Source organism: Ranitomeya variabilis, chromosome 1 (assembly GCF_051348905.1).
Source record: "Ranitomeya variabilis isolate aRanVar5 chromosome 1, aRanVar5.hap1, whole genome shotgun sequence".
Taxonomy (NCBI): Eukaryota; Metazoa; Chordata; class Amphibia; order Anura; family Dendrobatidae; genus Ranitomeya; species Ranitomeya variabilis.
Genome location: NC_135232.1, coordinates 402,589,524 through 402,616,582, shown reverse-complemented (window position 1 = coordinate 402,616,582; position 27,059 = coordinate 402,589,524). Strand labels below are relative to the sequence as shown.

The 27,059-nt window shown below is 43.4% G+C and overlaps 1 protein-coding gene across 2 annotated transcripts in view; it reads right to left on the bottom strand.

Moving 5' to 3' along the window:
* Window positions 1-9,524: 9,524 nt before the first annotated feature.
* The window catches only part of LOC143804222 (programmed cell death 1 ligand 2-like), a 169,129-nt gene continuing 151,594 nt past the window's right edge, over window positions 9,525-27,059 (bottom strand). Inside the window, exon 7 of one of the 2 annotated variants that reach the window (XM_077283350.1) lies at window positions 9,525-10,066. In XM_077283350.1, coding sequence (XP_077139465.1) covers window positions 10,044-10,066 — 23 coding nt within the window. In that variant the 3' untranslated portion in view covers window positions 9,525-10,043. The remainder of the gene's footprint in view (window positions 10,067-27,059) is intronic. The other variant, XM_077282535.1, reaches the window with a different exon arrangement.

The window sequence follows — 27,059 nt, the reverse complement described above, 5'->3', positions numbered from 1 at the left end:
AAAGATCTATTACAGTAAACACTTGAGAACTGGCTGGTATCTGTGATAGTAACGTATGAGGATTGGGTACAACTGGGGTGATTGGATCTAGAACTTTGTTTATTTCTCTTAGATCATGTACCATACGATATTTGGGCATGGAACCCTTATCAAGAGTTCTCTTCTTGACTGGATACAGAGGAGTGTTAGCAGGTGATTGTATCTCTACCAGAACTCCTTTCTCTCTATATCCCTCTATCTGTTTTGTAATCGCTAATTCCTGCTGGGCACTCACAGGGTATTGTCTGAGCTGTGGGAGAACAGCTCCTGGTTGCACAGATAATTTTACAGGAGAAATATGCAATAATCCCACATCAGTATCTCCCTGTGCCCACAGTGTTTCTGGGACCATTGAGAGGTCTAGATCTGTGGTGTACTCTTTTTCTTCAGTATAATCCTCAAAAGCCTGAATTCTGACATATTGTTCTAATGATTCTGCATCATCAGGGATAGTCAACATAACTGTGCCATCTTCCCTAAATTTGATGTTAGCTTCTAATTTCTTTAGGACATCAGTTCCTAACAGACATGTTGGGGCACCTCTGGCATACAAAAATCTGGATGCAAAACATTTAGGTCCTAATGAGACCTCTAGGGGCACAGTATATGGCAGTGTTCGAATTACCCCATCATAACCCTCAGCAAAAGTTGTTTGTTCTGAAATATCTTCCGGATTCGGAAGAAAATCTTGATTCAAAATTGAGGAAGTTGCACCTGTATCTATCAAAAATGGAATCTCTCTCCCCCCCACATTCACCTGTATCATAGGTCTTCTAGCTGGTAGGAAAGTTTGTAACACATCGAGTCAATCTGAATCTGGTATGGGACCATCTATGATGGTAGATTTCTGCTGGTTGTCCGTTTGGGGAGGGTTATTTCTGGGAACAAATTTGCCTGACTTTATATCTGCCAACTTCTTCCTGCACTCTCTTTGGAAATGACCTGGCTTTTTACAGTAGTGGCAAAGAAAATTGTGTCTCACTCTTCCTCCTGTATTAGCTTGTGCTATTCTAACAGGCTTACGATTCTCTCTCATATCCATGGCTATTCCTAAACATCGTTGTTTCACAATATTTGGTTGTTCAATTGTTCTCCAATCTGGAGTAGAGGATTTAAATTTTTCTCTGATTTTTGGATCTAGCCCCTCTATTAATTGTTTTGTAAAAAGTCTCCTTACTGAAGCATCAGTCAAATCCAATCCTTCATCCCTAAAGTTATTTTCTAGTTCTTGACTATATTCTTCAATACTTTGCCCAAATTTCTGCATAATCACACCTGTAGACCCCCTTTCCCTCTGTTTTCCTCTCATGAAAATTATTAATGCCTCTGTGAACTGGGTACCTGATGCTTCTGTCTGTAAGGCACCCCCTTCTGCCACTGGTCTATTGGGCTGTAGGTGTGTCAATAATTCCTGAAAAAGTCCGGGGGACATTTTCATTCTACATAATTCTTCCCCGTCCGCCCAGACCCCAGCATGAGTCTGCATGATTTGTTGTATATACTGCGCAAACCTTATGGGGTATTGAGTGGGATCCGGTGCATTATGTAGGAGGGACATACCCTCGGCAGGGGACCAAGGAAAGTATTGTCTGGTCTGATGATATCTGGTGTTCATTACCCCGTCAGCACCAGCTTCTCTAAAAGGTCTTGGTACTACCCTAACAGGGGCAAGTACAGCGCCATATCTAGGTGTACCACAGGCTAGGCAATCATTTCTCCAATCTGGATTTTGTTGTCCACAGTGTGAACATTCCCATCCTCCTACCCCACCAAGATTGGGATACAAGGCTGGAAATTGTTTTCCTCCTTCTGCTCTTCCAGATGGTACAAATGATTGGGCTTTTGGATCTAGGTAAGGTGGCGGGATTATGTCACAACTTTTTCCCTTCCCCATGATCCATTTGGAAGTGTCTGGATCGTACTTCCAATTCTCCTCTTTAGCTGTTTTTGAGACCTCTATCATACAGTGTATGATTTCTTCCCACCCATTGTCTTTGATAATTCCACCTCGTTCTTTACTCAGTCTTTCCCATTCTGTACTGAACATTAGTGCTTCTGAAATTCCCAATTTTCCTCTTACCCTTCTAATCTGTCTTCTGACTATCTTTCCACATCTTTCCTGTATGATATCTGCTGCTTCCACTTGTCCTAAGACAGTTTTGGTCTGTTTATTTCCCATTTTTCTTTTCAATATTAGCTATGACTACCCCAGGTGACGTTTGGACAATCACTTACTCTATGGTGATGTCTCGTTGCCTTCTCTCCTAGGGAGCTAAAATATTGAAGGGCTTGTCTGCTCCGTTTCTTCTAATATGCAGGACGTACTTAAGTGCTATTATGCACACAAACAGACCCAGCAACACCATACAGATCACAAAACTTTCTGTGTCAGTTAGCATACTTGTCCCAGGCTCATGAAAACCGCGTCCTGGGCTCATTCTATCAAACCTTATCCAGAAATGAAGGAGGTTAAGCACTTAATGAATAGTCAAGCATGGGCGGAGGTCTCCCAGAAGGACGCAACCACATGACCCAGTTAGGCTGACCTCCGTGTATAAGGCTTATACCCCAACTATTTCGGCTTATTTTTCTACGCACTTTTGCTCTTCTTTCACAACATACCACAACCTTCACACTGTTCACACACTGCCAGGGACAGGACTCATAAGTCTATACAATATGGTAACCCGAGTTTTATAGGTATCTACTCACTACTAGACTAACCCAGTGTGACACGGCTCATAGAGATCTTTCGGATAATACAGGGCAGATAAAAGAGAACTAATAATGTCTCTTACCTGGCCAGGTTTTTCAGTTCATTTGCCGTCCATTATCCCAGATCTCCGTTGTCCGTATCCGCAGGTAAATCTCGAGCAAATACTCTTATCTCAGGTCCCTGTTCGATGCGCCAAAGAAATGTTAAGTCCTTCTCAGTCCCTGGCTTACTGGAGGTAAGCTTCCAGGTAAATGACACGCAAACAAAGTATTGTGTGATCATGTACAGGGGAAGCTCAGGAGCGCGTCTGACTCTCTGGGCTTTACCCCTCCTTTATAAAGAAAAAGAGTTATGCATTTACAGACATGCGCACAAGCGCTCATTATTTCACATTCTCTTACAAAGCTTATCTATACTGTGAAATTTACAACCTCTAGTATGTAGGTAAAAGGCTATAATAACAGAAGGAATGCGTGCATAAAAAGGAAATGTCAACTTGCTCAAGTTTCTTGATATGAGCCAGATGTCTCAGAAGAAAGATACAATGGATTCTTTCAGTCTAATCTCTACAATGGAATCACTCAATTCTGAGGAAAAAATTATGGCATCATGAAAAACAAACAAAAAAACACTCCAAAACATCACTAGTATTTTGTTGCATCACCTCTGGCTTTTATATCAGCTTGCAGTCTCTGAGGCATGGACTTAATGAGTGTCAAACAGTACTCTTCATCAATCTGGCTCCAACTTTCTCTGATTGCTGTTGCCAGATCAGCTTTGCAGGTTGGAGCCTTGTCATGGACCATTTTCTTCAACTTCCACCAAAGATTTTCAATAGGATTGAGATCCGGACTATTTGCAGGCCATGACATTGACCTTATGTGTCTTTTTTCAAGGAATGTTTGCACAGTTTTTGCTCTATGGCAGGATGCATTATCATCTTGAAAAATGATTTCATGATCTCCAAACATCCTTTCAATTGATGCATACCTCCCAACTTTAGGGGAAGGGAAAGAGGGACAAAGTCAGTGGCGCGCGTAGCGCGCCGCGGCAAATTTTAGGCCACACCCATTTCACAACTAGCCACGCCCCAACCACACCCATTTAGCACTTCTGATCACAATGTTTCGTTAACAATAATTATGAACAAAAAAATATGGCCACACACGACGCTCCATACTGTACAATGGCCATTGGCCACATTATGCTCCATACTGTATAATGGCCCCACATGATGCTGCGTACAGTATACTTGCCCCACGTGATGGTCCATACAGTATAATGGCGCCACATGATGCTTTGTACAGTATAATGGCCCCACACGATGCTGGGTATAGTATAATGGCCACACAATGCTGGGTACAGTATAATGGCCCCACACAATGCTGGGTGCAGTATAATGGCCACACATGGTTACCCCACCCCCATCATTGCCTTCTCCATCAGTACACACAAACACCTTTCACCGCGCTCCCTCGCAGCAGCCGGCAGCTTCCACTCCCACGGCGCTGAATGGTGTCATCCAGCTGCGCCGCTGACTGCTGTATCCAGCATTACAGCTCAGTCCCCATAGAATGTAATACAGCACAGCCCCATAGAATATAATGCTGCACAGCCCCCATAGAATGTAACGCAGGCAGGTGGCAGCCCCCATAGAATGTAACGCAGGCAGGTGGCAGCCCCCATAGAATGTAACGCAGGCAGGTGGCAGCCCCCATAGAATGTAAGGGGTGCTGCACCAGGTTGGTGGAGAATCCGATGGATGGGTACCAGGGGGAGAGTGGGAGCGGGGTGCGCGCACCATGGGGAGACAAAGTTTAGTTTGTCAGTCCTCCTATGCTGTCAGAGTCTCTGCTGTAACCGCAGCAGGGCAGCGCTGCATGGAGAGGGGGAGAGACACATACATTCACTTACAGTCTGGAGATCCGCTCGCTGCTCCCGCGGTCACACAGACACGGAGTGTCTCACAACTCTGCCCCCGTGCCAGAAACCAGTCCGGGTGCTGCCGCTCTGTCCTCAGAGTCCGCCCACGTCTATAGTTGAGGAGGAAGCCGGAGGCGGGCGGTGAGGCAACTCAAGGGGGCGTGGCTACAACGCAGTCCCAGGGAACGGAACGAACAGCGGGTACTAATCGGGCTGCGAGTTTTGACTTCGCAGGTTGATTGTGTTGTGGGCGTGTCAGGGGAGTGGCAGTCTTCGTGAGCTGCAGCGCTGATTGGTTCATCAGGCTGCATGAAGGCGGCGCATTTAGGAGCGCGCTCTGCTCCTGAGACAGGCTTGCAATATGGAAGGAGCACAGCCACATTCAGGAGCGCGCATTTCTGGCGACGCGCAATTCCCGCATTTCTGCCGGCGCGCATTCAGGAGCGCGCATTTATGCCTTTCGGCGCGCATTTCGAATGTAAGGAAGCGCGCATTCAGGATCGCGGATCCCTATCCTGCCTGTAGTAATCTGTTGTTTATTCCCAGCGGATCCGTAATTCTGCCTGTAGTGAATTGTTGCGTTTATTCCCAGCGGATCCCTATCCTGCCTGTAGTAATCTGTTGTTTATTCCCAGCGGATCCCTATCCTGCCTGTAGTGAATTGTTGCGTTTATTCCCAGCGGATCCCTATCCTGCCTGTAGTAATCTGTTGTTTATTCCCAGCGGATCCCTATCCTGCCTGTAGTAATCTGTTGTTTATTCCCAGCGGATCCGTAATTCTGCCTGTAGTGAATTGTTGCGTTTATTCCCAGCGGATCCCTATCCTGCCTGTAGTAATCTGTTGTTTATTCCCAGCGGATCCGTAATTCTGCCTGTAGTGAATTGTTGCGTTTATTCCCAGCGGATCCCTATCCTGCCTGTAGTAATCTGTTGTTTATTCCCAGCGGATCCGTAATTCTGCCTGTAGTGAATTGTTGCGTTTATTCCCAGCGGATCCCTATCCTGCCTGTAGTAATCTGTTGTTTATTCCCAGCGGATCCGTAATTCTGCCTGTAGTACAGGCAGAATTACGGATCCGCTGGGAATAAACAACAGATTACTACAGGCAGGATAGGGATCCGCTGGGAATAAACGCAACAATTCACTACAGGCAGAATTACGGATCCGCTGGGAATAAACAACAGATTACTACAGGCAGGATAGGGATCCGCTGGGAATAAACGCAACAATTCACTACAGGCAGAATTACGGATCCGCTGGGAATAAACAACAGATTACTACAGGCAGGATAGGGATCCGCGATCCTGAATGCGCGCTTCCTTACATTCGAAATGCGCGCCGAAAGGCATAAATGCGCGCTCCTGAATGCGCGCCGGCAGAAATGCGGGAATTGCGCGTCGCCAGAAATGCGCGCTCCTGAATGTGGCTGTGCTCCTTCCATATTGCAAGCCTGTCTCAGGAGCAGAGCGCGCTCCTAAATGCGCCGCCTTCATGCAGCCTGATGAACCAATCAGCGCTGCAGCTCACGAAGACTGCCACTCCCCTGACACGCCCACAACACAATCAACCTGCGAAGTCAAAACTCGCAATCGGGCTCTCTCTACGTCCCGGAAGTGGGCGGGGCTTCACCGGCGGCCGCAAATTCGGGATTTTAAATGCCCGAAGCGGGACAGTGGGACCCCGGTGCCAAAGCGGGACTGTCACGCTGAAATCGGGACGGTTGGGAGGTATGATTGATGGGATAAGAAAAGTGTCCAAAATGTCAACAAACTTGGGCATTTATTGAAGATGTAATGACAGCCATCTACCCAGTGCCTTTACCTGACATGCAGCCCCATATCATCAATGACTGTGGAAATTTGCATGTTCTCTTCAGGCAGTCATCTTTATAAATCTCATTGGAACGGCACCAAACAAAAGTTCTAGCATCATCACCTTGCCCAATGCCAATTCGCGATTCATCACTGAATGTGACTTTCATCCAGTCATCCACGATTGCTTTTCCTTAGCCCACTGTAACCTTGTTTTTTTCTGTTTAGGTGTTAATGATGGCTTTCGTTTAGCTTTTCTGTATGTAAATCCCATTTCCTTTAGGCGGTTTCTTACAGTTGTCACAGACCCATTCGTTCCTCATTTGTTTTGTTGTGCATTTCCTGTTTTGGAAACATATTGCTTTAAGTTTTCGGGCCTTGACTCTTTGATGTCTTCCTTGGTCTACCAGTATGTTTGCCTTTAATAACCTTCCCATGTTGTTTGTATTTGGTCCAGATTTTAGACACAGCTGACTGTGAACAACCAACATCTTTTGCAACATTGCTTGATGATTTACCCTCTGATAATCCTCTCCTTTGTTTTAATTGACATCTCTCATGTTGGAGCCATGATTCATGTCAGTCTACTTGGTGCAACAGCTCTCCAAGGTGTGATCACTCCTTTTTAGATGCAGACTAATGGGCAGATGTAATTTGTTGCAGGTGTTATTTTTGGGTATGAAAATTTACAGGGTGATTCCATAATTTTTTCCTCAGAATTGAGTGATTCCATAATTTTTTTCCCTATGCTTGGTTAAAAAAGTAACCATTACTGACTACCACATTTTTTGTTCTTGATTTCTTTTAGTGTTTCTTAAAGCCAGAAAGTGACCATTTGAAATGACTTTAATTTTGTAGAAAAAAAGCAGATCACAGACATGGCACAAAACTAAACAACTGAATGAACATCCTCCAAGGCCAGTGATTCCATAATTTTTACCAGGGGTTGTATTATACTATATGGAGGACTATGGGGCACATTATATTATATGGAGGACTATGGGGTGTGCATTTTACAATATGGAGGACTGTGGTGCACATTATAATATATGGAGGAGTATGGGGTGTATTATACTAAACAAGCAAAATGCTGCATATTCATTGGGTGATTGGATTGTTTATGCCGGAATAAAAACCATTGTTCTCAGCAGGACATCGCAGGTGTAAACTGTAGATGTGCTGCTGATAACATGACACTGTATGGTGATCTGTTAGTTATCTATTAGTGAGCGTTCTGTCCCCATCATTCTTTCTCAGATGGTGGAAAGAGGCCGGGAAACAAGCGTCCAACGACTTCAGTATTGTCGATCACACTCGTTTAACGGCCTGAGATCAGCGCATGTAAATACAACCGAAATGCTTCTGTGTGATGTGCAATATGCTAGCATTTGGGGCCCCATTTTAAACTTTGCCTAGGGCCCCACTTTGCCTAAAACCGGCCCTGCCCACTTTATATATATATCTATCACCAATCTTCCATACGTTCTAGGCTAAACCACATATACAGAGAAACACACACGCAAGTCCATTTACATCATTGGTCTGTCTGTGTCATACAGGATGGGTCCTTCAGAGAGAGATACTCTTTGTAACAACTTATATTTTGACCAAGAGATAAGGATTCTGAACAGAGGACTCATGCTAATTAAGAATTGCCTAAAAATGTTTACTAAAAATGGATTTACAAACTGGAGAGTCAGTAAGAAGAACATTTTCATAGGCTCATCTACTTGATGTAAGTTACATTTGAATTATTATCCAAAATTCCTATGAAACACTTCCTGCCTTGTGTTGTTATGGAGTCACTAGGGTGCTAATCAGTGTAAATGTTGAACTTAAGGCCTTGTAAGTTGTGCCTGCCTGATAACTGTCTACAGATTTAGGAATTAAGAAGGTACCCTAATCCAATTACACTTTATAGATATGATTATTTTTTTAGTTTGTTAGTAAACCCATCATGAACATCCAAAGAATGAAGCCTGCAGGGTGTGATCCTGCTGGTATTATATGGCTATTACAAGGATTTTGACCCCTTAGGGTACTGTCACACAGTGGCACTTTGGTCGCTACGACGGTACGATCCGTGACGTTCCAGCGATATCCATACGATATCACAGTGTCTGACACGCTACTGCGATCAGGGACCCCGCTGAGAATCGTACGTCGTAGCAGATCGTTTGGAACTTTCTTTCGTCGCTGGATCTCCCGCTGTCATCGCTGGATCGTTGTGTGTGACAGCGATCCAGCGATGCGTTCGCTTGTAACCAGGGTAAACATCGGGTTACTAAGCGCAGGGCCGCGCTTAGTAACCCGATGTTTACCGTGGTTACCAGCGTAAAAGTTAAAAAAAAAAAAACGTACATACTCACATTCCGGTGTCCTTCAGGTCCCTTGCCGTCTGCTTCCCGCTCTGACTGACTGCCGGCCGGAAAGTAAGAGCAGATCACAGCGGTGACGTCACCGCTGTGATCTGCTTTCACTTTACGGCGGCACTCAGTCAGAGCGGGAAGCAGACGGCAAGGGACCTGAAGGACACCGGAATGTGAGTATGTACGTTTTTTTTTTTTTTACTTTTACGCTGGTAACCACGGTAAACATCGGGTTACTAAGCGCGGCCCTGCGCTTAGTAACCCGATGTTTACCCTGGTTACCCGGGACCTCGGCATCGTTGGATCGCTGGAGGAGCGGTCTGTGTGACAGCTCTCCAGCGACCACACAACGACTTTCCAACGATCACGGCCAGGTCGTATCGCTGGTCGTGATCGTTGGAAAGTTGCAGAGTGTGACAGTACCCTTACCCCTGGGTGATTTTCCTTTTTGTTTTTACCTCCCCTTCTTCCAAAGGCCATAACTTTTTTTAATTTATCTGTCTACATGGCGGTATGAAGGCTTGTTTTTTGAGGGGCAAGTTGTACTTTTGAATGGCACCTTTCATTCTACCGCATAGTGTACTGAAAAACGGGAAACAATTATAAGTGCTTTGAAATAGCAAAAAAAGTGCAATTCCACAATTGTATTTTTTATTTTTTTTATTTACCATATTCACTTTATGGTAATACTGACATAGTAATATGATTCTCCAGGTCAGTACAAGTATGCACATACTAAACATTTATAGTTTTTTGTTTTTATTCAAGAGTTGAAAAAAGCACTACATTATCTTATAATAAATTAATATTTTATATGCCTCATTGCTCCCCAACAGTACAAAGAGCCTGTGTGTTTCTAGTATCAGCCCTGCCACTAAACGTATTCTAAAGATGTAGAAAAAGAACTTAGCAGGAAGTTCAGTATGTAAGCAATAACAGATCACAAGGATGGCTAGAGTGGGCTGCAGGGGAGTGAAGAAAATAAAAAATAAAGGTAACAGATTTGTTTAAGGATGCAGTACAGGCACAGCCATATCCCCTTTAACAAAACATTTTGTTAAAGATAGTGATGGTTTAGATACGTCATGATGTTTAAAAGAGCATATCCATGGTGGAAAGCACATTATTTAGTATATTATCATAAACGCATATAACTGTCCATGTAACTGTCCATGAATTCTTATTTCATAATGTTGAAGAACGATCACCTGCAAAAAAAAAAAAGAAAAGGTTAGGCATTATTCTTCATGTAATAATACAAACAATAATGAAATGTTGGATTCAACACATTTTTGGGAACCACAGTAGCATGCACTAACATTTTTTATTGATTGAAAGTTGAGATTTGAGAAATGCTTTTGACTTGGTGGCGGCAGGAGGTAGTCAGGGCTTGAATGTTTAGCTGAGGGATATGGTGGAAGTGGAGAGGGGATATGAGCGAGGCGATGTAAAGCTAACGAATTCCATTATCAGAGAGGCTTCCCAAAAACGCTAATTGGACAGATGCTCAGAAGGGGTGACAACATAGCCCAATATAGCGACCACCTACTGGTGGTCAAGTACAAGGACAATAGGGATGTCTTTTTCTTGACCACCATACATGGTGATGGCAGAACCCTCAGCACTGTACGAGATACCTCTGCACAGGTCTGCAAACCGGACTGTGTACTGGCGTACAACAAAAACATTGGGGTGTTGATCTCTCTGATCAAGTCCTCCAGCCATACAGTGCTTTGAGAAAGGCCAAGGTGTGGTACAAGAAGCTGCACAGATGGCAATGCTCAAAGCTTTCCTGCTGTCACGATGTGCAGACAAGAACGCTACATCGCAGCTTCAGTTCCAGGAGGTAGTGATCAAGGCCTTAATCTTTAGAAATTAGGAAGGAGCAGGCCCCAGTACTTCCGGAACTGAAGATGCTCGTATCGCACCAGGTCAACATTTCCAAGGGAAGGTCCCTCGAAGTGGAAAAAAAAGAAGGTCGCAAAAGAGGTGAGAGTGTGTTACAAAAGGGGAATACGCAAGGACTCCATTTATCAATGCGACACCTGCCCCGACAAACATAGCCTGTGTATGAAAGATTGTTTCAGACTGTACCACACCTCCATGCACTACTGAATTCATTTCTGACTTATACAACTGACATATGACAACCTGACAAGCACTACACAACTGATGTATGCCACTACATTATAAAATTTACATACTAGGAAACAGTAGATTAGTTCCAAAAAGGGGGCACTTGTTGGGCGTTGCCACTGTTTAGATACATCTAGATAAGTTCGATAAGGGGTTTAGTTTCCAAAATGAGGTCACTTGTGGGGGGTTTCCACTGTTTAGGCACATCAGGGGCTCTCCAAATGCGACATGGCATCCGATCTCAATTCCAGACAATTTTGGTTTGAAAAAGTCAAACAATGCTGCTTCCCTTCCGAGCTCTGCCATGCACCCAAACAGTGGTTCCCCCCACATATGGGGTATCAGCGTACTCAGGACAAATTGCCCAACAACTTTTGAGGTCCAATTTCTCCAGTTACCCTTGGGAAAATAAAAAATGGAGAAATAAAAGATAATTTTTGTGGAAAAAATATGATTTTTTATTTTCACGGCTCTACATTATAAGCTTTAGTGAAACATTTGGGGGTTCAAAGTGCTCAACACACATCTAGATAAGTTCCTTGGGGGGATCTACTTTCCAAAATTGGGTCACATGTGGGGGGTTTCCACTGTTTAGGCACATCATGGGCTCTCCAAACGTGACATAGTGTCCGATCTCTATTCCAGCCAATTTTGGTTTGAAAAAGTCAAACGGCGCTCCTTCCCTTCCAAGCTCTCCCATGCACCCAAACAGTGGTAATCCCCTATATATGGGGTATCAGCGTTTTCAGAACAAATTGCACAACAACTTTTAGGGTCTAATTTCTCCGGTTACCCTTGGGAAAATAAAAAACTCAGGGCAAAAAATCATATATGTGGAAAAAAATGATTTTTTATTTTCACGGCTCTACGTTTTAAATTTCTGTGAAGCACTTGGGGGTTCAAAATGCTCACCACTCATCTAGATAAGTTCCATGGGGGGTCTAGTTTCCAAAATGGGGTCATTTGTCAGGGATTTCCACTGTTTTGGCACATCAGAGGCTCTCCAAACTCAACATGGCGTCCGAACTCAATTCCAGCCAATTTTGGTTTGAAAAAGTAAAAAGGCACTTCCGAGATCTGCCATGTGCCCAAACAGTGGTTTTTCCCCATATATTGGGTATTAGCATGTTCAGGAGAAACTGCTTTATAAATTTTGGGGTTTATTTTTTCCTGCTACCCTTGTAAAAATAAAAAAAAATTAGCCTAAAGTTACATTTTAGTGAAAAAAAGTTAAATGTTCATTTTTTCCTTTCACATTCCATTTTAACCCCTTAATCCCATTGGACGTACTATCCCATCAAGGTGACCTGGGACTTAATTCCCAGTGACGGGATAGTACGTCCAGTGCGATCAGTCGCGCTCACGGAGGGAGCACGGCCGATCGCGGCCGGGTGTCAGCTGACTATCGCAGCTGACATCCGGCACTATGTGCCAGGAGCGGTCACGGACCGCCCCCGGCACATTAACCCCCAGCACACTATGATCAAACATGATCGCAGTGTTCTGGCGGTATAAGGAAGCATCGCGCAGGGGGCTCCCTGCGTGCTTCCCTGAGACCCTCGCAGCAACGCGATGTGATCGCGTTGCTCCGAGGGTCTCTTACCTCCTCCTCCCTGCAGGCCCGGATCCAAAATGGCCGCAGGGCTGCGTCCGGGTCCTGCAGGGAGGTGGCTTACCAGTCGCTGATCTGACACAGTGCACAGCAAAGTGTCAGATCAGCGATCTGTCAATATAATGTGATGCCCCCCCCCCCGGAGCAAAGTAAAAAGGTTAAAAAAAAAAAAATTACATGTGTAAAAAAAAAAAAAAACCTAAATAAAAAAAAAAATAAATAAATATTGTTCCAATAAATACATTCCATTATCTAAATAAAAAAATAAAACAAAAGTGCACATATTTAGTATCGCCGCTTCCGTAACGACCTGACCTATAAAACTGCCCACTAGTTAACCCATTCAGTGAACACCGTAAAAAAAATAAAAAAAAACGAGGCAAAAAACAATACTTTATTATCATACCGCCGAACAAAAAGTGGAACAGCACGCAATCAAAAAGACAGATATAAATAACCATGGTACCGCTGAAAACATCATCTTGTCCCGCAAAAAGAGCCGCCATACAGCGTCATCAGTGAAAAAATAAAAAAGTTATAGTCGTCAGAATAAAGCGATGCAAAAATAATTCTTTTTTCTATAAAATAGTTTTTATCGTATAAAAGTGCCAAAACATAAAAAAATAATCTAAATGAGGTATTGCTGTAATCGTACTGACCTGAAGAATAAAACTGCTTTATCCATTTTACCAAACACGGAACGGTATAAACGCTCCCCCCCCAAAAAAAGAAATTCATGAATAGCCGGTTTTTGGTCATACTGTCTCACAAAAATCAGAATAAAAAGCGATCAAAAAATGTCACGTGCCCGAAAATGTTACAAATAAAAACGTCAACTCGTCCCACAAAAAACAAGACCTCACATGACTCTGTGGACCAAAATATGTAAAAATTATAGCTCTCAAAATGTGGTAAAGCAAAAAAAATGTTTGCAATAAAAAGCGTCTTTTAGTGTGTGACAGCTGCCAATCATAAAAATCCGCTAAAAAACACGCTATAAAAATAAATCAAATCCCCCTTCATCACCCCCTTAGGGAAAAATAAAAAAATTAAAAAAAAATGTATTTATTTCCATTTTCCCATTAGGGTTAGGGCTAGGGTTAGGGTTAGGGCTAGGGTTAGGGCTAGGGTTAGGGCTAGGGTTAGGGGTGTGTCAGGGTTAGGGGTGTGGTTAGGGTTATGGTTGGGATTAGGGATAGGGGTGTGTTGGAGTTAGAGGTGTGGTTAGGGTTGGGGTTAGGGGTGTGTTTGGGTTAGGGTTTCAGTTAGAATTGGGGGTTTCCATTGTTTAGGCACATCAGGGGCTCTCCAAACGCGACAAGGTGTCCGATCTCAATTCCAGCCAATTCTGCGTTGAAAAAGTAAAACAGTGCTCCTTCCCTTCCGAGCTCTCCCGTGTGCCCAAACAGGGGTTTACTGTCATGAATCCCAATGGCTAGGGATAGCAAGGGACAAGCAAAGTAATACAAAATATCGGACGAGCTCTAGGGTGATGGAACCTGGGCTGACCGCTGCCCTACGCCTGACAAACGCAACTAGAGATAGCCAGGGAGCGTGCCTACGTTGGTTCTAGACGCCACGCACCAGCCTAAGAGCTAACTAGTGCTGCAGAGAAAATAAGACCTCACTTGCCTCCAGAGGAATGAACCCCAAAAGGTATAGTTGCCCCCCACATGTATTGACGGTGAAATGAGAGGAAGGCACACACATAGCGATGATATATATAGGTTCAGCAAATTGAGGCCCGCTGTAAACTAGAAAGCAGAACGATACAAAAGGGGTCTGAGCGGTCAGCAAAAAACCCTAATCAAAAAACCATCCTGAGATTACAAGAACCCATGTGCCAACTCATGGCACATGGGGAGAACCTCAGTCCACTAGAGCTACCAGCTAGCATAGAGACATAATAAGCAAGCTGGACAAAAAACCAAACAACTGAAAATCAGCACTTAGCTTATCCTGAAAGATCTGGGAGCAGGTAGGCAGGAACCAAACAGAGCACATCTGAATACATTGATAGCCGGCAAGGGAATGACAGAAAGGCCAGGTAAAATAGGAAACACCCAGCCTCTGATGGACAGGTGGAAACCAAAGGCCGCAACCCACCAAAGTCACCCAGTACCAGCAGTAACCACCAGAGGGAGCCCACAAACAGAATCCACAACAGTACCCCCCCCTTGAGGAGGGGTCACCGAACCCTCACGAGAACCCCCAGGGCAATCAGGGTGAGCTCTATGGAAGGCGCGGACCAAATCAGTCGCATGAACATCGGAGGCGACCACCCAGGAATTATCCTCCTGACCATAACCCTTCCACTTAACCAAATACTGGAGTTTGCGTCTGGAAACACGAGAATCCAAGATCTTCTCAACAACATACTCCAATTCTCCCTCCACCAGCACCGGAGCAGGAGGCTCAACCGAAGGAACAACGGGCACCTCATACCTCCGCAACAACGACCTATGGAACACATTATGAATAGCAAACGATGCTGGGAGATCCAAACGAAAAGATACAGGGTTAAGAATCTCCGAGATCCTATAAGGACCGATGAACCGAGGCTTGAACTTAGGAGAAGAGACCTTCATAGGGACAAAACGAGAAGACAACCACACCAAATCCCCAACAAGAAGTCAGGGACCCACGCGGCGACGGCGATTAGCAAACTGCTGAGTCTTCTCCTGAGATAACTTCAAATTGTCCACCACCTGATTCCAAATCTGATGTAGCCTGTCCACCACCACGTCCACTCCAGGACAATCCGAAGACTCCACCTGACCAGAGGAAAAACGAGGATGAAACCCCGAATTACAAAAAAAAGGAGAGACCAACGTGGCCGAACTAGCCCGATTATTAAGAGCAAATTCGGCCAGTGGCAAAAAAGCAACCCAGTCATCTTGATCAGCAGAAACAAAACACCTCAAATAAGTTTCCAAGGTCTGATTAGTTCGCTCCGTCTGGCCATTCGTCTGAGGATGGAATGCAGGCGAGAAAGACAAATCAATGCCCATCTTGGCACAAAACGTCCGCCAAAATCTAGACACAAACTGGGATCCCCTGTCAGAAACGATATTCTCCGGAATCCCATGCAAACGAACCACGTTCTGAAAAAATAAAGGGACCAACTCAGAGGAGGAAGGCAACTTAGGCAAGGGCACCAAATGAACCATCTTAGAAAAGCGGTCACACACCACCCAGATAACGGACATTTTCTGTGAAACCGGGAGATCAGAAATAAAATCCATGGAAATGTGCGTCCAAGGCCTCTTCGGGATGGGCAAGGATAACAACAACCCACTGGCCCGAGAACAGCAAGGCTTAGCTCGAGCACACACTTCACAAGACTGCACAAAGGTACGCACATCCCTAGACAAGGAAGGCCACCAAAAAGACCTGGCCACCAAGTCTCTAGTACCAAATATTCCAGGATGACCAGCCAACACAGAAGAATGGACCTCGGAGATGACTCTACTGGTCCAATCATCCGGAACAAACAGTCTTTCTGGTGGACAACGATCCGCTTTATCCACCTGAAACTCCTGCAATGCACGTCGCAAGTCTGGGGATACGGCGGACAATATTACCCCATCCCTAAGGATACCAGTAGGCCCAGAGTCTCCAGGAGAGTCAGGCACAAAACTCCTGGAAAGAGCATCTGCCTTCACATTCTTTGAACCTGGCAGGTATGAAACCACGAAATTGAAACGAGAAAAAAAACAACGACCAACGAGCCTGTCTAGGATTCAAACGCCTGGCAGACTCAAGGTAAATGAGATTCTTGTGATCAGTCAAGACCACCACACGATGTTTAGCACCCTCAAGCCAATGACGCCACTCCTCAAATGCCCACTTCATGGCCAAAAGCTCCCGATTACCCACATCATAATTGCGCTCGGCGGGCGAGAATTTTCTAGAGAAGAATGCACATGGCTTCATCACCGAGCCATTAGAACTTCTCTGTGACAAAACCGCCCCCGCTCCAATCTCGGAGGCATCAACCTCAACCTGAAAAAGAAGTGAAACATCTGGTTGACACAACACAGGAGCAGAAGAAAACCGGCGCTTAAGTTCCTGAAAGGCCTCCACGGCCGCAGGAGACCAATCAGCAACATCAGCACCCTTTTTAGTCAAATCAGTCAAAGGTTTAACAATACTGGAAAAATTAGCAATGAACCGACGATAAAAATTAGCAAACCCCAAGAACTTCTGAAGGCTCTTAACAGATGTAGGTTGTGTCCAGTCACAAATCGCCTGAACCTTGACGGGATCCATCTCAATAGTAGAAGGAGAAAAAATGTACCCCAAAAAAGAAATCTTCTGGACTCCGAAGAGACACTTTGAGCCCTTCACAAACAGAGAATTGGCCCGCAGAACCTGAAACACCTTCCTGACCTGTAAAACATGAGACTCCCAGTCATCAGAAAACACCAAAATATCATCCAAATACACAATCATAAACTTATCCAGATATTCACGGAAAATATTGTGCATAAAGGACTGAAAGACTGACGGAGCATTGGAGAGTCCAAAAGGCATTACCAAATACTCAAAATGGCCCTCAGGCGTATTAAATGCGGTTTTCCACTCGTCACCCTGTTTTATCCGCACCAGATTATACGCACCGCGAAGATCTATCTTAGTGAACCACCTAGCCCCCTTAATGCGAGCAAACAAATCAGTCAATAATGGCAGTGGATACTGATATTTGACTGTAATCTTATTCAGAAGGCGATAATCTATACAAGGCCTCAGGGAACCATCTTTTTTTGCCACGAAAAAAAACCTGCTCCCAGAGGGGACGAAGATGGACGAATATGTCCCTTTTCCAAGGACTCCTTAATATAATTCCGCATAGCAGTATGCTCTGGCAGTGACAGATTAAATAAACGACCCTTAGGGAACTTACTGCCAGGAATCAATTCTATAGCACAGTCACTATCTCTATGAGGAGGGAGCGAATTGAGCTTAGGCTCCTCAAAAACATCCCTATAGTCAGACAAAAACGCAGGGATCTCAGAAGGAGTAGATGAAGCGATTGAAATCGGAGGTGCATCATCATGAACCCCCTGACATCCCCAGCTTAACACAGACATTGTTTTCCAGTCCAGGACAGGATTATGAGTTTGTAACCATGGCAGACCAAGCACTAGTACATCATGTAAATTATACAGTACAAGGAAGCGAATCACCTCCTGATGAACGGGAGTCATGCGCATGGTCACTTGTATCCAATACTGCGGCTAATTCATAGCCAATGGTGTAGAGTCAATTCCCTTCAGAGGGATAGGAACTTCCAGAGGCTCCAGACTAAAACCGCAGCGTTTAGCAAATGACCAATCCATAAGACTCAGGGCAGCGCCTGAATCCACATAGGCATCGACGGAAATGGAAGACAGTGAAAAAATCAGAGTCACAGACAAAATGAACTTAGGCTGCAGAGTACCAATGGCAAAAGATTTATCAACCCTTTTTGTGCGTTTAGAGCATGCTGATATAACATGAGCTGAATCACCACAATAAAAACACAATCCATTTTTCCGCCTATAATTTTGCCGTTCACTTCTGGACTGAATTCTATCACATTGCATAGTCTCAGGTGCCTGTTCAGAAGACACCGCCAACTGGTGCACGGGTTTGCGCTCCCGTAAACGCCGATCAATCTGAATGGCCATAGCCATCGACTCATTCAGACCTGTAGGCGCAGGGAACCCCACCATAATATCCTTAATGGCCTCGGAAAGACCATTTCTGAAGTTAGCAGCCAGGGCGCACTCATTCCACTGAGTAAGCACCGACCATTTCCGAAATTTTTGACAATATATTTCCGCTTCATCATGCCCCTGAGAGAGGGCTAATAAAGCCTTTTCAGCCTGAATCTCCAGGTTGGGTTCCTCATAGAGCAATCCCAATGCCAGAAAAAACGCATCCACATTGAGCAATGCAGGATCCCCTGGTGCCAATGCAAATGCCCAATTCTGAGGGTCGCCCCGCAGGAAAGATATTACAATCTTGACCTGTTGAGCAGGGTCTCCAGAGGAGCGAGATTTTAAAGAAAGAAACAATTTACAATTGTTCCTGAAATTCAGGAAGGTAGATCTATCTCCAGAAAAGAACTCTGGAATAGGAATTCTAGGTTCAGACATGGGAGTGTGAACAACAAAATCCTGTATGTTTTGAACTTTTGCCGCGAGATTACTCAGGCTGGAAGCCAAACTCTGGACATCCATGTTAAACAGCTAATATCAGAGCCATTCAAGGGTTAAGAGGAGGTAAGAAGCAGCTAGACAGCAATTAAGGGCTAGGCAGCAAAACTCTGAAGGAAAAAAAAAAAAAAAAATTTCCCTTAAACACTTCTTTTTCTCCTGCTTCAGCCCAAACAATTAACACTTTGTGGGCCGGCTATACTGTCATGAATCCCAATGGCTAGGGATAGCAAGGGACAAGCAAAGTAATATAAAATATCGGATGAGCTCTAGGGTGATGGAACCTGGGCTGACCGCTGCCCTACGCCTGACAAACGCAACTAGAGATAGCCAGGGAGCGTGCCTACGTTGGTTCTAGACGCCACGCACCAGCCTAAGAGCTAACTAGTACTGCAGAGAAAATAAGACCTCACTTGCCTCCAGAGGAATGAACCCCAAAAGGTATAGTTGCCCCCCACATGTATTGACGGTGAAATGAGAGGAAGGCACACACATAGCGATGATATATATAGGTTCAGCAAATTGAGGCCCGCTGTAAACTAGAAAGCAGAACGATACAAAAGGGGTCTGAGCGGTCAGCAAAAAACCCTAATCAAAAAACCATCCTGAGATTACAAGAACCCATGTGCCAACTCATGGCACATGGGGAGAACCTCAGTCCACTAGAGCTACCAGCTAGCATAGAGACATAATAAGCAAGCTGGACAAAAAACCAAACAACTGAAAATCAGCACTTAGCTTATCCTGAAAGATCTGGGAGCAGGTAGGCAGGAACCAAACAGAGCACATCTGAATACATTGATAGCCGGCAAGGGAATGACAGAAAGGCCAGGTAAAATAGGAAACACCCAGCCTCTGATGGACAGGTGGAAACCAAAGGCCGCAACCCACCAAAGTCACCCAGTACCAGCAGTAACCACCAGAGGGAGCCCACAAACAGAATCCACAACAGTTTACCCCAACATTTGGGGTATCAGCGTACTCAGGACAAATTGAACAACAACTTCTGGGGTCCAATTTCTCTTATTACCCTTGGGAAAATAAAAATTTTGGGGGCTAAAAAAACATTTTTGTGGGACAAAAATTATTTTTTATTTTCACGGCTCTGCATTATAAACTGTAGTGAAATACTTGGGGGTTCAAAGTACTCACAACACATCAAGATAAGTTCCTTGGGGGTCTAGGTTCCAATATGGGGTCACTTGTGGGGGGTTTCTACTGTTTAGGTACTTCAGGGGCTCTGCAAATGCAACGTGACGCCTGCAGACCAATCCATCTAAGTCTGCATTCCAAATGGCACTCCTTCCCTTCCGAGCTCTGCCATGCGCACAAATGGTGGTACCCCCACATATGGGGTATCAGCGTACTCAGGACAAATTGGACAACAACTTTTGGGGTCCAATTTCTCTTGTTACCCTTGGGAAAATAAAAATTTGGGGGGCTAAAAAAACATTTTTGTAGGAAAAAAATGATTTTTTATTTTCACGGCTCTGCGTTATAAACTGTAGTGAAATACTTGGGGGTTCAAAGTTCTCACAACACATCTAGATAAGTTCCTTGGGGGTCTACGTTCCAATATGGGGTCATTTGTGGGGGGTTTCTACTGTTTAGGTACATCAGGGGCTCTGCAAATGCAATGTGACGCCTGCAGACCATTCCATCTAAGTCTGCATTCCAAATAGCGCTCCTTCCCTTCTGAGCTCTGCCATGCGCCCAAACAGTGGTTACCCCCCACATATGGGGTATCATCGTACTCAGGACAAATTGCACAACAAATTTTGGGGTCCAATTTCTCCTGTTACCCTTGGGAAAATACAAAACTGGGGGCTAAAAAAGAATTTTTGTGGAAAAAAAAGGAATTTTTATTTTCACGGCTCTGTGTCTTAAACTGTAGTGAAACACTTGGAGGTTCAAAGCTCTCACAACACATCTAGATAAGATCCTTAGGGGGTCTACTTTCCTAAATGGTGTCACTTGTGGGGGGTTCAATGTTTAGGCACATCAGGGGCTCTCCAAAATTACTTTGAAAAGTCAAACGGCACTACTTCCCTTCCGAGCTCTGCCATGCACCCAAACAGTGGTTTACCCCCACATATTGGGTATCAGCGTACGCAGGACAAATTGCACAACAAATTTTGGGGTACAATTTCTTCTGGTACCCTTGGGAAAATAAAAAATTGGGGGCGAAAAGTTCATTTTTGTGAAAAAAAATATATTTTAATTTTACGGCTCTACATTATAAACTTCTGTGGAGCACTTGGTGGGTAAAAGTGCTCACCACACATCTAGATAAGTTCCTTAGGGGGTCTACTTTCCAAAATGGTGTCACTTGTGGGGGGTTTCAATGTTTAGGCACATTAGTGGCTCTCCAAAAGCAACATGGCGTCCCATCTCAATTACAGCCAATTTTGCATTGCAAAGTCAAATGGCGCTCCTTCCCTTCCGAGCTCTGCCATGCGCCCAAACAGTGGTTTACCTCTATATATGAGGTATCGGGGTACTCAGGACAAATTGTACAACAACTTCTGGGGTCCATTTTCTCCTGTTACCCTTTGTAAAATAAAACAAATTGGAGCTCAAGTAAATTTTTTGTGAAAAAAATTAAATGTTCATTTTTTTTCAACATTCCAAAAATTCCTGTGAAGCACCAGAAGGGTTAATAAACTTCTTGAATGTGGTTTTGAGCACCTTGAGGGGTGCAGTTTTTAGAATGGTGTCACACTTGGTTATTTTCTATCATATAGACCCCTCAAAATGAATTCAAATGTGATGTGGTCCCTAAAAAAAAATGGTGTTATAAAAATGAGAAATTGCTGGTCAAATTTTAACCCTTATAACTCCCTAACAAAAAAAAAATTTGTTTCCAAAATTATGCTGATGTAAAGTAGACATGTGGGAAATGTTACTTATTAAGTATTTTGTGTGACATATCTCTGTGATTTAAGGGCATAAAAATTCAAAGTTGGAAAATTGCGGAATTTTCGAAATTTTTGCCAAATTTCCTTTTTTTCACAAATAAACGCAGGTAATATCAAAGAAATTTTACCACTATCATGAAGTACAATATGTCACGAGAAAACAGTATCAGAATCATCAGAATCCATTGAAGCGTTCCAGAGTTATAAGCTCATAAAGGGACAGTGGTCAGAATTGTAAAAAATTGGTCCGGTCATTAACGTGCAAACCACCCTCGGGGCTTAAGGGGTTAATAAACTTCTTGAATGTGGTTTTGATCAGCTTGAGAGGTGCAGTTGTTAGAAAGCTACGACTTTTGGGTGTTTTCTGTCATATAGACCCCTCAAAGTGACTTCAACTTTTAACCCTCATAACTTCCTAACGGAAAAAAAGGTTGTTTCCAAAATTGTGCTGTTGTTAAGTGGACATGTGGTAAATGTTATTTATTAACTATTTTGTGACGGGGAGTGCGCTGTGCTAGGAATTTGACGTGACTTAAAGGTATATACCACGAGTATTGATCCCATCTGAGCATTTTTTTTTACACTGTTGTCTTTTCTCACCAGATTTTTGCATTGCACTATGGCACTTTCTGACGAAGGAACAGTGCTTCCGAAACGCGCGTCAGGGTGCAAGGCATCAAGCTCTTGGCAGTCTAAGAAAAAACTCCCCCATTTTTATAAGTGACTCTTGATAGTATCTATATAGCACCTTAATATAGCACCTTATTATTTTTATGCACTTTATGAACTTTTATTGATTCTTCAGTACATCTGACCTAATATGGTGATATGCACTTTATATGCACATTTTATTATATAAATCTTTTGGTATAAGCACTTTATGATATGTGCAATATATGATTTTGTTTTGATACTTATTAAGTCCTTTGGGGTACACTACATTGTATAATATAGAGTTACCTGCCACATAAATATCTGACTATATAGTATATCATTGATTTGTGCGCATTATGTATATACATATTTATATGAAATTCAATTGTTGTACATTTTAATGGTTTTTTATTGTTACTAAATAAATACATATATTTTAAACATTCCCTGTTGTGGTAGTTCTGGTCCTGGCTATGGTTGGAGCACGGTTCTTTTTGTCTCTTTTAGTGGTTCCACTATACTGTGTGCAGATATGGTGACCTCTCGGTATTCCAGTACAATTTGAATACTTTCCTACAAATAACACAGATTTTATATAATACTTGGGTGTCACTTCTGTGTTTAATTAACTATGGTACTTTAAATAATCTTTTCTCCCTACTGGTGGGACTTTCTTGTACACCCTTCACTCACATGAGTAAATATTTTATTTAATTTCTTCACTCATATAGTTATAATTCTTTAAGAACTTTTTTGATCTATTTCTGATGTTTTATTTATTTCTTTACATATTTCACATGAATATATAATTTTTGGGGAATTTTTGTTGGGATCTTCTACTTGGATCATTAATATGAGTGGTTGTTTTATTATTTTTATATCTTCAGGTCCGTTATATCTATACTAGTGATGAACGAGTGTATTCGTTGCTCGGGTTTTCCCGAGCATGCTTGGGTGGTCTCCGAGTATTTGTTAGTGTTCGGAGATTTAGTTTTCATCGCGGCAGCTGAATGATTTACAGCTACTAGCTAGGCTGAGTACATGTGGGGATTGCCTGGTTGCTAGAGAATCCCCACATGTAATCAAGCTGTCTAGTAGCCGCAAATCATCCAGCTGAGGTGATGAAAACTTAATTTCCGAGCAGTTACAAATACTCGATCAATGAGTATACTCGCTCATCACTAATCTATCACTTGAATAATATATTTATTATATCAATTTTCTATTTTAATTATTTACCAGTGTACATGCACTTACTTTTATATGTAATAATTCTATTTGCCACATATACAAATATAGGCATTTTTTACTTGAATTTTCTTGTGGTCCGGTATTTTATATCTTTTAGCCCTATGTTTTCCTTAGGTTCTAATCAAGTGGTTTCTACTTTTTCCTTCTAATACACCTGGTGGTAGAGATGTATATATTTTACTGACATTTTATTATTCCTCTCTCCTCCTGTACTTGTGTGTGCCTTGTTTTACTCATGTTTATTGTACTTGTCTATTTTTGCCCCCTTTCACATGTAAAGCACCATGGAATAAATGGCGCTATAAAAATGTATAATAATTATAATAATAATTTTTTGTATTGTGAGATCCCCAGGTATATTTCTATTCATTGATTAACTTTTTTGTATGTTATCTGGGGAAAGGTTTTCATCTGGTCACCAATGTCCTCATCCATAAGCAAGATGGGCCAATGTTTTTGTAGGATGCTTCTGACCTTGTTGGAACCACTAGAATATGTGGTAATGAATCTGTGACAATTGTCTTGTTCGGCCTTTGGTCTGGGTTTAAGGAGGGACCTCCAATCTTTACACATGGTTTCCTTTTAGGCTCTCTTAAGAACATTATTTGGGTAACCCCTCTCAATAAATCTATTGTGAAGGTATTTTACTTGTTGCTCAAATGTCTCTTGAGTTGAGCAATTCCTACTGTTTCTCATGTATTGACCCTTCGGAATGCCCCTCTTGAGGGGGACAGGATGGTTGCTGTCCCACCTCAAGCGGGAATTTGTGGAGGTGGGTTTACCATATGTCCTTGCGAAGAGAGCTCTCCTCTGGCGTCTTTTTCGAGAAGTATTTTGACAAATGGTAGTTTTGAGGGGGTCTCTTTCAGATGTAAACCTAAGTCCCAGTTCATTGTTGTTCAAGCCCATTATGAATTTATCGAAGTCAGAGGCACCCCCCTTCCAGATAACCAAAATATTGTCTATATAGCGTAGCCATATGACAATGTTTACCATATCGATTTGGGGAGTGTCTCCAAAGACAAATGTTTCCTCCCACCAGCCCAGGAGCAAATTAGCATACAAGGGGGCACAGGGGCTCCCCATAGCTATGCCCCTGAGCTGGTGGTAGAATTTGTTGTCAAACAAAAAAAAAAACATTTTTTGTGAGGCAGAATTCTAGGGCTTTGATAGTGAATTCAGTATGTTTGCAGTATTGGCATCCCCTTATTCGGAGGAAATGGTCCACAGCCATGAGACCCTTTTTGTGTGGAATGGATGAGTAGAGGGCCTCAACGTCTAAATTCCCCAAGAACATATCAGAGTCGAGGACTAGGCTGTCCAGTCTGCCCAGAAGGTCCGTCGTGTCTCTTACATAGGAATTTAGTGATTTGACAAAAGACTTAACTACCTGATCGACATACATGCCCAAGTTCTGGGTGATATACCCAACACCCGAGACTATTGGTCTACCATTTAATGGGTTAGCCCCATTTTGGATTTTAGGTAGACAATAGAAGGTGGCCATAATGGGGAAGTGGGGAAACTAGAAATCACTTTTGTTTTTATCAATAACCCTATCTGCCAGGCCGCTATCTACCAGAATTCTCAATTCTGTCTGAAATTCTTTCAGGGGATTTTTTTTCCAGTTTTCTATAGCCTGTGTCCTACCATAATAGGGTTTGGCACATAAACCGATAGTCTTGGGTGTCCATAACCATCACATTACCTCTCTTGTCAGATGGTTTAATTATAATCACTTGATTTTTTTTCCAATGATCAGAGACATTGCATTTCATTCTTGGTAAGATTATGTCTATTTTGGGTTAATTTGAGCCCAGAGCCCTTAAATCACTAGTGACTACATTAAGGCAGACATCCAGAAAGTTCACATCTCCTTGAGGTGGCTTTTATTTCTTAGATTATTATTATTATTATTATTTATTGTTATAGCGCCATTTATTCCATGGCGCTTTACATGGGAGGAGGGGTATACATAATAAAAACAAGTACAATAATCTTAAACAATACAAGTCATAACTGGAACAGGAGGAGAGAGGACCCTGCCCGCGAAGGCTCACAATCTACAAGGGATGGGTGAGAATACAGTAGGTGAGGATAGAGCTGGTCATGCAGCGGTTTGGTTGATCGGTGGTTACTGCAGGTTGTAGGCTTGTCGGAAGAGGTGGGTCTTCAGGCTCTTTTTGAAGGTTTTGATGGTAGGCGAGAGTCTGATGTGTTGTGGTAGAGGGTTCCAGAGTAGGGGTGATACGCGAGAAAAATCTTGTATGCGATTGTGGGAAGAGGAGATAAGAGGGGAGTAGAGAAGGAGATCTTGTGAGGATCGGAGGTTGCGTGTAGGTAAGTACCGGGAGACGAGGTCACAGATGTATGGAGGAGACAGGTTGTGGATGGCTTTGTACGTCATGGTTAGGGTTTTGTAGTGGAGTCTCTGGGCAATGGGGAGCCAGTGAAGGGATTGACAGAGGGGAGAGGCCGGAGAATAGCGGGGGGACAGGTGGATTAGTCGGGCAGCAGAGTTTAGAATAGATTGGAGGGGTGCGAGAGTGTTAGAGGGGAGGCCACAGAGCAAAAGGTTGCAGTAGTCAAGGTGAGAGATGATGAGGGCATGGACTAGGGTTTTTGCAGATTCTTGGTTGTGGAATGTACGGATTTGTGAAATATTTTTGAGTTGAAGTCGGCAGGAAGTGGAAAGGGCTTGGATATGTGGTTTGAAGGAGAGATCAGCGTCAAGGATTACCCTGAGGCAGGGAGCTTGTGGGACTGGGGAGAGTGGGCAGCCGTTTACTGTAATGGATAGGTTCGTTGGGGGGGTCGCGTGAGATGGGGGAAAGATGATGAATTCTGTTTTGTCCATGTTAAGTTTCAGAAATCTAGCGGAGAAGAAGGATGAAATAGTGGACAGACATTGAGGGATTCTGGTTAGTAAAGTCTTCTTGAGGGATTCTGGTCTGTAAAGGGTCCCATTCCTATGTCATTTGGATTTTGATCACTCAGACTATATACAGTTGTGCTCAAAAGTTTACATACCCCAGCAGAATTTTTGCTTTCTTGACCTTTTTTTCAGAGAATATGAATGATAACACCAAAACTCCACTCATGGTTAGTGGTTGGGTGAAGCTATTTATTGTCAAACTACTGTGTTTTCTCTTTTTAAATCATAATGACAACCCAAAACATCCAAATGACCCTGATCAAAAGTTCACATACCCCATGTTAGGAGTCGAGTTTCCTCTGCTGCACAGGGGGAATCTCGATCCATGTCTGCTGCGGTCTCCCATTCTCCATCGGCCGCAGTGGAGCCTGCTCAGTGGAGACGTCGGTCCCAGCGTCTCACTGAGCCTGATTCTGTGCAAAGGGTTACTGCTGCCTCTCCAGGCTCTGCTATTGTACCCTGCACTGATCTGCGGCGAGCAGGCTTTTCTGG